Below are 13,041 nucleotides of genomic sequence, written 5' to 3' on the forward strand. Positions count from 1 at the left end.
GAGTTCTTCTTTGTACTGAGTTTAATATCTAAAATATCTTTTAAAATTATGATTATTATTAGTGTGTGTGTGTGTGTGTGTGTGTGTTTTCACATGCCCCTGCTATAGTGTGCACGTGGAGGAACCACTTTCTGGAGTTACAAGACGGTTCAGCGGGTAAAGGATCTTGCCACCAAGCCTGTTAGCCAGAGCTCCATCCCTGTGACCCATATGGCAGGAGGAGAGAACTGACCTCCACGTGCCATGCCATGCATCTCCTCAATAAACACATGGAAGAAACAGGAAAAAGGAAGCAGCTGGGTACGGCGGCACACCGTGGCTAACCTGGGGTACATCAGATCTTGTTGAAAAACAAAAGTGACAACAGACAGCAAGAGCAGCTAAAGGAGTAATACACAGAAGGAAGACCAAGGTTTTGATTACAAGGTAACAACTACAGAGCATTGTTTCAACGAAAGCGAGTGCTTTAAAAATTACAAAGCCACGGGGCCCACAAGACGGCTCACTAAGTAAAGGCACCGACTACCAAGCCGGAGCCAACCCCCAGAATCTCCACACTGGAGAAAACTGACTCCTCAAAATTCTCCTCTGATTTCCACACCTGCACTGTGACATGTGTGCTCACAGCCACTCAATAAATAAAGATTTGCTTTTCAGGAGATAAGGAATGTTTTGTTCTAATTGAAGAAATAAAGAACAATAAAAGTAGCTAAAATGTGTATCTGAAACAAGAATGTAATTTGGTATCTTGATCTAATACATAGTATGGTTTAGACTTTAAAGAAATTAATAAAAATGACATAAACCTCTTATTTGAAGAGACAAGCATGAGGGGTTGGAGAGAAGGTTGGTGAATAAGAGCATTTACTGCTCTTCCATTTCCAGCACTCATATCACCGGCCTCACAACTCCCTGTACCTCCAGTTCCAAGGGATCGGAGCCCTCTTCAGGCGTCTTTGAGCACCTGCAGACCCTTACACAGACAAACACACATGCACATAAATAAAAAGAAATGAATTTATTAAAGTGAATCTAAAAAAGACATGTGGTTTTCTGAATTCAGAGGCAGGAGACAAAATAGAATATAGCATAATGTTTTGAAGCTGGACAGGAAAAGAGTACAGAAGAAACCAAAAGTGTCTATTCAAGTCACCACGAATTGTATCCTAACTACAAAGATGCAACCTTTCAATGTCTCGCCTACAAAGAGGAATGAGCCTCAGTTCTAAGTTTAAATTCACTGGTAAAGGTTCATGTAAGCATATAAGCATCAACAGTTGCACTCCATGGAAGACTCAATAGAAAACTGAGATGGTATTAAAAAAAATCAAATGATAATACAACAAGATGAATGTATTATTTACACTAGGCTCGGATTGCTGGCTAGTGATCCCTACAAAACCACTTGTCTCTGCCAAGTTACAAATCATAATGCCCAATTGTTTTCCAGAGGGGTTCTGAGGATCGAACTCAAGTCCTCATGCTTATGAAGAAAGCACCTTTACAATTGAGCTACCCTACTCCCTCCAAGAATGTACATTATAAAAGTCCAAAGAATGTTTATTAATGGCAAATATTTATATTCTTAATTGATATAGTTTTCATAATTTCCAATGTTCCCACTCTTTCATGATTTCCTGTACAATGGAACCAATCACTTGCTGCTCATCAAAGGTGGAAGGATTATACAAAAATTATGTGATTATGTGGCAGAAAACCACTGCTCTGTCTTGCTGGGCACTCTCCTGCCCCTGTATTTTCTGAAGAAGACAAGGGCCAAGTTGAGAAGCCCCACGGGACAAGGAATTACAAGAGGCCTCTAGATGCTGAGAGTGGTCTCCAGCTGATAGCTAAGAAGAAACTGAGGCCCTTTATGGTGGTATTTTATTTGTACTAAAATGTGATTTGTATGTTAATAAACAGTTGCCCAGGGGCCAGAGCTATTAGAGCCATAGCAAGAGTGTGGTGGTGGTGGTGGTAGTGGTGCACACCTTTAATCCCAGCACTTGGTAGGCAGAGCTAGGTGGATCTCTGTGTGTTCAAGGATACAGCCAACATTGGATACACATGCTTTTAATCTCAATACCAACCATAGAAGACCTGAAGGGCTGTACATACAGGCAGTGATGAGGCAGTCATGTGTTTGGGTTTACAACCAATGAGAAGGCAGAACAGAAAGTCTATATAAAGACGAACAGACAGAAAGTAGGTCTCTTTTGGAGAGGTCTCTTGCCTGAAGAGGCTAGCTGCAGGGTAAGGCTCTTAGCTCTGATCTCTTGGCTTTCTTCTTTGCATTGGTTCTGTGTTTCTTATTTAATAAGATGGTTGGTTACATCTACAGCCCTTTGTGGGAGAAGGAACTAGATTCTGGCAAAAGCCTTTATCAGGCTGAAAGCAGATGGCATGCCAGATAAGCCCAGAGCCTCAGTCTACACTTAACTATAGCCTTTTGAGATGCTAGATAGAGTACCCAGAACTGAGAGGCAATAAATGGGTGTTACTTAAGTCACTCAACCTTGTGGTCATATTGCTATATATCAAATAACTGGCTACTACAGAGGCTTCCACTGAAAATGTACAATCTTGTGCAAGAAAGATGAAAATCTCAAAAATAGTATTAACATGGTAATCATAAATCACACCAATGTAGAGGTAGACAAAGAGACCATTCAGGAAGCTAGTAGAAGAAGATAAAGAAGCTTCTAATGCTTATATTTAAAAGGAGAAAAATATGGCTTAACATAGGCTTTAATCTTGTTTATATTTTTGCAGGCCGTTAGAATAGAGGGATATGCAAAACAGTCTGGCCTCTGAAAGCCTATGATGGGGGTCAGCAAGTATTCCCACTAGCTGCCCTCAGACCTCACACACATGCCATGCCATGTTCAATGCACATGCACATGTGCACGCGCGCGCGCGCGCACACACACACACACACACACACACACACACACACACACACACTTTTAAAAAAAAGCCTATGTCCTAATAATAAAATACAGAACATGGAAGTCTCAAGCTGTAAGGTCAAGTTCATGACCATATTACAGGCCCCCAAAAGGGCGGTTTGTTTTGTGAAACAATACCTAGAAAAAGAAGCGGGACAAGGAAAAGGAAAGCATGGCTTTGGGAAGACAGTATCCTGCAGACCACTGACAGAGGGAAGACAGAAGCACGGAAGTGCCCTCCTGTGGTCTGCTTTCTTCCACCATGGAGAAACATTTTCCAAACAGAAAGGGCAGGACAAATTGAAGCAGCTTGATACAAGACTGCAGTTTCAGAATAAGATAAAGACCATGTGCTCCAGTTCCTTTTCACATACGATCAAGTGAGAACTCAGAGATAAAAATATTAAGCCTAGAATCACCTGCCAGCAGCCTGGGAGGAACAGGGAAACAATTTTCTTGGCAATGAAGACGATGCAGATGCTTACATAAATGTAGTCAGTCGTATTTTTAAAATGCTGCTTGTTTTCAACACAGGATAACGGGCAAAATAAAGAAAGACATATAAACTAGTACACCCTAACTTAAATGCACAGTAACATCTACGTGGACAAGACTGGAAATGTGCAGCACAGTGAGACTGTGGCTGCGAGCAGGATGGCTTCTGATGGATTTCTCTGTGTGTGTGTCAAGAAATAGGAGTGGTAGCCAGAAACTGCTTCCTTAGAGGAAACTCGTCCAGAATGTTCTGTGCAAGACAGGGAGGACAATCAGGCTCAAGGCTCGGAGCCAGAGGCTTAGGTAGAGCTCTGCTTGTATAGGGGTGTGGAAAAAGTCAACTTATTGGCTAAGGCTATACCATACTGGAAGATGAGACTGGTACTAAAAGAATCTTAAATTCATAAAGAAATCCACAATAAAAGTTCACCTACAAAACTTAACATCTGGGATAAAATTCATTTCAGTCTGACAATGACCTTAACGTAAGTGCTAAAAAAAAAAACAAACTTGAAGAAGTAAATTAGGACATGACTTCCATTAAAAATAATAGCAACAAATCCAGACATAGTGGCACACATTTATAATCCAAGGATTTGGGAGACTTAAGTAGGAAGCTGATAAGTTTGAGTCCAGCTGGTACTACAGAGTAAGGCCCTTTCTCAAAACAAACAAGAAATTGTGAATCAGTGAGAGAAGAAACAAAATCCACTAGATTTGAAAAACAAACGAAGACTCCTTTAACTAAAAATACGAAATGAAATAAAAGGGATAAGCTCCAGACCACACAGAGATGAGTAGATTAGTGATCCTCTACACTGCTGTTGGAGGAGGAGTTGAACTCAGTACAGTGACAAACTGTTTGCAACATGGACTCAAAGAGAATACACACACACACACACACACACACACACACACACACACACACACACACACACATACAATCTTTGGCCTAGAATTGTACTCTTCTAGAAAGGTGTCAACACATACATGCAAAACTACAGCAATAAGAAGGAGTGAAAAATCAGCTGTCTCCAATGACACGGGTCAATTTCACAAGAATAATGCTGAGTGAAAGAAGCCAGACCAAAGAGGCAGGACTCAGACTCAAATGCACACATTCATGTTTCTTTATCTTTCCCCACCTTCTCTAACATATAAGCTATCATCACCATGTAAAACCAAACTCTAGTGTTTGAGGTTACAGATTTAAGTCTTAGGACTATAAATAAACATAGGAAACGATTATGCTAAAAGTTAGGACACTGTTTATCTCAGGGGAACAGGGAGGCCATTGTGACTGTGGGTGGCATAAAGCGGCTCCTAGAGGTTGGTGGTATTCTACTACTGGACCTGAGAAGAGATTATACCATATTCTCTTTATAATAATTTGACAAGATGTACAGCGGGATTTAATTAATATTTTATTACTTTTTATTTTTTAAAGCAATTTTTAAACTTAAACATATTTTATCATATTTTTTCCCCTCTCCCAATCCATTTTTTCAAATCTGTTTTTATGTTTCACCTGTATGGGTATTTGGCCTACATGCAGTGCCCTTGGAGGCCAGAAGAGGGAGACAGATTCCTTGGGACTGGAGTTACAGAAGGTGTGAGCCAACACAGTTGCTGGAAGTACAAACTGGGTCCTCTGAAAAAGCAGTCAATGCCCTTAACTGATGAGCTATCTCTCAGCTCTAATTTGTATTTCTTCGGGTGTCTTCACATTTCACAATGCAAAAGCAAATGGATTTTATGTATTAAGGTTTATTTTAAAGACAGAATTTGGAAATGGAAGGTAGATACTGAGTAACTCCCCAGGGGTGCAGCACAGAGAAACAGATCAAATATATATAAACAAGGATAGTTAAGAGACATGGAAGATTGGCGGAAAGGTTCCAATATCCATCCAAGAGCAAGTCCAGAAGAAGAAGAAGAAGGAAGTAATGGAGTAATAGTTGAAGAGATAGTTGCTGAGAATTTTCCAGATCTGATGATAAATTGGGATCCAAGCACCTAACAGGACAAATAAAAATAAATCCAAACCCAGGAACCTCACAGCAAAGCTAAAGAGCACTGATGATAAAGAGATGATATTAAAAGCTCTCAGGCAATAAAAGAAATAATCTGTAAAGGAGTTCCATTTAAACGACAGCTGTGGTCTCGTTAGTACCAAAGGCCAGCTGTGCTAGTTCAGACTATAGCTCCAGTGCTCAGGAGGCAGAGGAAGGAGGATTTAGAATTTGTGGCCAGTCTAGGCTGCAAAGGAAGATCATGTCTCAAACAATCAAATGCACCATAAGGGATGTGGGAAAACTAGAAATTTATACTTACCCCAAATAAGGACAAAATAAAAAGCCTAAAAAAGAATGGGATTACTATCCTACATTCTTACTACAAGAATTACAAGAACAAAAGAAAACTGAATGGAGACATAAAAGGTTTGGGACCAAAGAAATGGCACCGGGGCTGGCTGTGGTGGCGAATATACAGCATGTCGACACTTGGCGGGCTGAGACAAGCATGCTAGAGGCCAGCTTGGCTTACACTGACAGAGTAAGCCTCCAGACAAGGATATTGGATACAGAAAGGGATCTAATGAGTCAATAAATATGGTTTATTCTCAACTGCAAAGCAAACTACTAATGCTATGTTGAAGAAAAAAGAGAAAATGTAAGCTTTCAACAACAGAATTCAACATTGTTAGCAGAATTTCTAGGAATACAGTATTTGAAATCCTCATCAAGGTTGGGAAATTAAAACTATTAAACATATATATATATATATATATGTTATACACATGCACACACATATATAGACAAACCATATATATATGTACATATATATATATATATATACTTTTAGAAAACTTCAATTTTTTTTAATGTAAAAGAAAAAAAATCACTAAACTGAAAAAAATCTGATCTGTCAAATCAGCAGGAGAGTGAAGGAAGACTTGAGTAGCTGGATGTGGCGGCTCAGATCTGGAAGTCTTTCTTTTGGCAGGCAGAGAGGCAGAGAGGCAGGAGGACTTTCCAGGCTATCGAGTGACATCCTATCTCAGGACTCAAAAACAAAATAGGGTGAAGATAGACAGCTATGGTTTCAGTTTCTAAAGAGTGCAGAAAGTCAAAATTTCATAGCTTTGATTTCAAAGCCTACTAACAATGTGTCAAATTAAAGGCATGATTATTATATGTATTGAAAGGCTGACAAATAAGAATTAGTATAAATTTACTAAGTTTTATCAACCTAGCGTTATTCCTCTTTTTTAGTTCGTTTTAATTTCTTAAAAGGTTTTTAAATATTTGTTAACTGACAAAAAAGTTTAAGGAAAGAAAAAAGGGGGATTCTACCTACTAATATTTTTAAAATTTGGTTTTTAATGAATGGGTGTGCATGCATATTATGGCAAATGAAAAATAACTGAGACAATAGCACAATAGCCCTGTATAACTATCTTGAAAATAAGAGGGAAATAAAGTTCTCAATCAGATTAACTGAAAAGTCTTCTACAAATACACAGTGGAGCAGGCGTGGTTTGCGAAAGAGGATATTTTAGCAAATGTTCTGAGAACCGGTGGTGTACAGCAGGTATTAGACTAAATTAAATATACTCTCAGGCCAGAATAGCAGATGCATGCTTATGGTGAGAGAGGCGCAAAGCACACTGCTGAGTACACGCAGTAACTATTACATGGAAGACTGGAGATGTGGAATGTATCTAATACAGTATGTGAGTGATTGACAACAGGGCACTCAGGCAGTTGAAACCGGACAAACTGAGAGATGCCTCCTAGCACTTGAGACCTACAGATGACCTAGGCCCATTACTAGGGATGTTACTAAGAAAATGTTTGAAACTGGGTGTGGAGGCACATGCCTGCAACCCCATCATTCAGGATGTAAAGGCAGCAGGATCAGAAGTTCTAGTTCACTCATCCTTAGCTACGTAGCAAATTTGAGGCTGCTTGAGATATACAAGGCCCTGGAGAAAAAAAAAGCCAACAGCTTGGAATTCTAACTTTTCAAAAGAAAAAGGAGACAAGAGGAAGATTTCACACTGGGTGAGAAGAGTAGGTGACCCCGTCCTTGAGGCCTTTTCCAGATCTAAAATACCTAAAATTCTGTCTCTCACGCAAGAGCAAAGAAAGCATATTAATACTACTCCAGCTGCTCCTAGAATTATGGTATCCTCCAAACCATCCATTTTTTATGTGAACAGTGCTGCCCTGAGCATTCGCCAAAGTGAGGAATAAAGGAGAGAAAGGGCTCATGGGATTTGAAATTCCAAGAAGTGTTAGGACAGCTTTAGATGCCTTTGTCTAAAGAAGAGGGCTTGAGATTGCTGTGCATATAGTTCAGTCACAGTGTACTTGCTTAGCAGCTTCAATTCCCTGAGCTCAGCCACTGGTGCCACAAAGAAGGGGGCTTTAGGTCTACCAGCTGAGATATTTGAACCATGACTAGACGTCTAAGTCCTTGACTAAATTATCATCAGATATTCTAAAAAAAAAATGAGTCCCCATAAGTTCTCAGGTAGTCCTTCCAATGTTAATTATACAGGGTTAGAAATGGAGCTTCTAGTTAGTACGCCTGAGGTCCTAGAGCCAATCACGAGACACGTGTCTGCATTTACAAACAAACTATTGCTTTGTTTGTTTCTTCTCATGATTCTGGAGCCTGAATCTAGGATTCAGCTGGAACCTTGAGAATATTAGACAAAGTACTTTATCACTGAGCTCTACACCAACTCCTTTAATGTCTCTTGTACAAACCTATTGTGTCCTACAGAATTAGATCGACATAGTCCTACGATAATTTGCAAATGTATTTGCAACAGATGTTTCCTCTCTTTCTTTCTCGCATCCATACATAACATAATAATAATGGAGATATAAGTAAAGAGAATTAATTGCTCTGCCTTTCTGTGCCCAATGATTCACTATGGAACACTGGGGCATTTCAGTTACTAAGCAGAAAGTTTTAAGTGGAAAGAAGTACTTGAGACAGCCAAGCCCTGCGTTAAAGTTTAAAGACAGAAAATGTTAGGTTGTACAGCAGGAAACTAACATCCCCAAGGTGACAAAATCAATTGGTACCAACAACTAAGGAGATGGTATATTCTTGTCTCACAGAAGTCTTGACCCCTAGTTTAGTTTAGTTCAAGGTTCTTTCTACACAATCAAAGGACAAAAAAGTGGAATGTTTGAGTCCCATATATTAAAATTATGAGAAAAGAGGTTAGAAAACATGGCAACTTTTCCAGGTGTGGCAGTTCATGTGAGTGCAAGAGGAGAAGGACTGCCATAAGTTCAAGACCAATTTAAAAGGACAACAGAGAGCTCTTGAGCAGCCAGGGATACACGACAAGATCCTGCCTAAAAATAATACTTCTTCCCTGCTGTGGATATCATTCTATATAAATAAAACACTGATGGCCAGTGACCAGACAGGAAGTATAGGCGGGACAAGGAGAGAGGAGAATTGGGGAAACAGGAAGAAGGTGGGGAGACACTGCAGCCACCACCAGGACAAGCAACATGTAAAGACACCGGTAAGCCACCAGCCATGTGGCAAGGTATAGATTTATAAAAATGGGTTAATTTAAGATATAAGAACAGTTAGCAAGAAGCCTGCCACGGCCATACAGTTTATAAGTATTATAAGCGTCTGAGTGATTATTTTATACGTGGATTGTGGGACTGCGGGGTTTGGTGGAAGCTGGAGAGAAGCCCTCCAGCAACAAATGGCGCCCAACGGCTCGAGTTTCCACCTTAAACCTGAGAATATTTAATAACCAATTCTAAACAGAGCCAAAACCAGGTTCCTGCTTCTTGTCTCATACGGGCAGCTAGACACCACAAAACAGAGGTTTGAACACTGGCGGGTTCCTGGCGTGTGCATTTGACCAGCAGTATGGTGGGAATGAGGTGTCTGCCAGCAGCACATTAATCTCTGTGGTAGATTTAGTCTTTACTAGTATTTTAGAAAAAGAGGTTTCTGGGCTACACGATGCTTTGATAAAAGCGTAGACCCACTATTTCTGAGACTTGATGACTCCCAGAGCTGGAAAAAACATACCACCACCATGTTGAAAAGCTGAAGGGGCGGAGCCAGCAGCCACAGCTCCGTTTCAGGCTTAGAAGGCTACAGTCAATAAGACTGATTCAGATAAAATAGTTTATAATACATGTAAAAATGTACGTAGGCTTAAAAGACAAAAAAAAATATACCATTATATAAACAAATAGTATCTAAAAATAATTGTTTAAAAAAAAAACACTAAAGGTAATAAGCCACGTAAAGATGGCTATCACACACAAAATCTGGATTATGTTGTCTTTGATATTCGTAACTAAACAAAAACATTTGATTATAAAAGCTGTTCAGTTATGCCAAAATGTAAATTTTAAAGGTACCTTGACTTCAAAATTTGGATATAAGGATATGTTGCTTTGGAAAAGAGGTTCTGCTTTTGTTTCCACAGAAAGCCAGAGGCTATGGATTTGTACCAGATTAAGATACATCAGGTTTCACCAGCCAAGACCCCCTGAAAGATATCCGATGACACCATGGCCCAGATGATCCAACATCCAGAACGGTTTCAAGGCAACTGGCTCCCACAATACAGCCTCAAGGACTACCCCATAGGCCTAAAATTTTCTTTGTGTCCCCATAAGATACAGCGCCCCCCTCCAGCAGGAAGTAGTAATATATGCTATGCCCAAATTCCCAAATATACCAAGCTGGCTTTAGAGGTGGAATTGGCTCACTCCCCCTCTAAACCCAGACATATTGCTTAAAAATAATGGTTAAGAGATTCTTGTGTCCCAAATCAGAAGAGCCCTCTGGTGTGGGACAGAGAAAAACCAATATTTTTATTTAAAACAGATTGATTATAAATGTGATCTCTTTCTAAAAAAGAAAAGGGGATATGATATAGATATATACGAGGATATAGAGATGATAAGATAAAAGGGTAGATTAATGAACCTACTTTTAAAGAACAACTTGTTTAAAAGGTTTTACTTTGGTATAGATTTTAGTTTATGTTTAAAATGTTTTACATTGGTATAAATTTTAGTTTATTGATACAAACTTGAAGTTAATTTTGTTATACTGTGTATATATATATATATATATATATATATATATATATATATATATATTCTTGTTTGAGGTATTATGTTTATGTAACTCATTTAAAATTGTAATGGATAATTAAAAAATAGATTAATAATTAGTCATCTATGATAATCATATTTGTAGCCATGTTAGTTAAGTCTTCTACGTATACATAGATATATTTCAGAGAGATAGGTAATCTTCAAACACTTCATAGACCTAGAGAATATGGCATTTAAATAACTTAGAATTCTGTTGACGTGAGACACAATTGCTCCTGGCTGCACCAATTGATCCCGAGAGAATGTTGGGCTTCTAAGACATTTCCATTTGGAAGTTTGTCTTTTTGATACAAAATGGCCTACTGGGCAAAGAACTGCCCTTGCCTTGACTGCTGACAGTACAAATGCAATGCTGTCCTTTCTGGACAAGTGGGACACAAGGAAAGCGACCACTGTACTCTGCCAAGACAGGGTGAGATGGTCTTTCAGAATTCCTGCTTCTAAAAATGGTCTGTCAGATATTCTAGGCCTGTAGCCACTTTGAATGCACCAACAATGCTGAGAAACATTAGGTGACTGTCCAGGCTGCCAACTGTCTTGGTCTACTCTTGCAAGATTCCCGAAAGTTGCTTGCATCCATCTACCATTTCTCAGGTACCATTATATCCTTCTGAGGTCTTTGATGTGGTTGAAGACTAGATAGTTGTAATTTCCTCAGTTATGATAAAAGATAAGTTAGATATAAAACCTTAAACTCACAAATATAAGATAGATAGGACATCTTTAATATTGTAACTATAATTCTTGCTCGATAATTGTTTTGCTATATGTAATTTTACCATGTTAAAGTTAAAACCTTCCTTTTAAAAAAAAAAGAAGAAAAGGGGAAGTGCTGTGGATATCATTCTATATTAATAAAACACTGATGGCCAGTGACCAGACAGGAAGTATAGGCGGGACAAGGAGAGAGGAGAATTGGGGAAACAGGAAGAAGGGGGGAGACACTGCAGCCACCGTCAGGACAAGCAACATGTAAAGACACCGGTAAGCCACCAGCCATGTGGCAAGGTATAGATTTATAGAAATGGGTTAATTTAAGATATAAGAACAGTTAGCAAGAACCCTGCCACGGCCATACAGTTTGCAAGCAATATAAGTCTCTGTGTTTACTTGGTTGGGTCTGAGCGGCTGTGGGACTGGCAGGTGACAAAGATTTGTCCTGACTGTGGGCCAGGCAGGAAAACTCTAGCTACACTTCCCCAAGAAGGCATGGTAATTTTCTGTAATTATGAATGGATGTCATATCTGTTCTGACTGAAAAGAACTTACCTCCAATGCATAATACACAGGTTTGTCTCTGCCAAGTTTATAAGCCACGGTGGTCAAAAGGCCATGTTCAGAAAATACACACTGTAGGAAAGAAAAACAAATATTTTAGTGTGGAAAAAATTTAAAGGATAGTATAAAGCCTTTTTTCTTTTGAGATAAGGTTTTACTGTGGAGTCCTGGCTAGCCTAGAACTCAGTAGACCAGGTCTGCCTTGGACTCACAGACATCTGCCTGCCTCTGCCTCCCAAGTGCTGGAACTAAAGGCATATACCACCATGCCCAGCTTCAGTGTGAAAACATTTTTAAAGATATAATAGAATGTTTATTCATAATAATTCCATCAATAAAATAATAATTACTAAAATTAAGTCTTCGTCATTGGTAATAAGAACACACTCAGACAGCTAAAACATTATTACTTGTTTCAAATTAGATTTTCACAAAAAATCTGACATGACACTAAGTCTAGATTTCCATTAACACAATCAAAAGAATATATAGGAATTTTAACAAAGCATAAAAGGCCTCTTGTTAGAATCACTCCAATTTCATGATTTTCAACATTTCTATTGAACCAAGTTAAACAATGATAAAGATTAAGTAAAAGCTGAAGACCCAAAAAGCACACTAATAATGAATTAGATTCAAGCATTATATATATGAATGTAAAGAAGACTTGTATCAAAGTGAATTTAGAAGAAAAACCAACCTTACGGCCTGTGTTACACAGTAAGAAGCACCCTGTTCCATACCTATACATGGAGGAAGAATGAACAGCATGAGAATTCTATCAAAAGCAAATAGCAAAATCTTAGTTCTACCAATAATCAAAAACTGACAATTAACTTAGCACAATAAGTCATTTTATGAAGGCTTTTAAAAAGTGTTGAAAGCTACCAAACATCACACACTAAATATTCTTTTTAAGAGTATTTTTTAAAAATCAGTCTAGAAGGACATAGATTGAGAATAATTAATGGGGAAAATGCAGCTATAGGATTTAGCATTTAGTCAGTCAGAGGCCAAGGGTATGTTTGTAAAGTATGACTAATTACAACAAATTCTACAGTCAGTCGCGTTAAGTGACTACCAGTCCACATATGGTGACGCAACATGACTGGGAGCCCTTCGCCAACTGA

At 38.8% G+C, this 13,041-nt stretch overlaps 1 protein-coding gene across 5 annotated transcripts in view; it reads right to left on the reverse strand.

Moving 5' to 3' along the window:
* Gk (glycerol kinase) overlaps positions 1 to 13,041 on the reverse strand; it is an 81,992-nt gene that overhangs the window by 17,975 nt on the left and 50,976 nt on the right. For all 5 annotated transcript variants that reach the window (XM_028857918.2, XM_028857920.2, XM_028857917.2 and 2 more), the window contains 2 exons: positions 12,612 to 12,654; positions 11,903 to 11,983 (listed from right to left, as the gene is read on the reverse strand). In XM_028857918.2, the coding sequence (XP_028713751.1) occupies positions 11,903 to 11,983; positions 12,612 to 12,654 (124 nt within the window). The remainder of the gene's footprint in view (positions 1 to 11,902; positions 11,984 to 12,611; positions 12,655 to 13,041) is intronic.

This window comes from Peromyscus leucopus, chromosome X, assembly GCF_004664715.2.
Source record: "Peromyscus leucopus breed LL Stock chromosome X, UCI_PerLeu_2.1, whole genome shotgun sequence".
NCBI classification, from domain to species: domain Eukaryota; kingdom Metazoa; phylum Chordata; class Mammalia; order Rodentia; family Cricetidae; genus Peromyscus; species Peromyscus leucopus.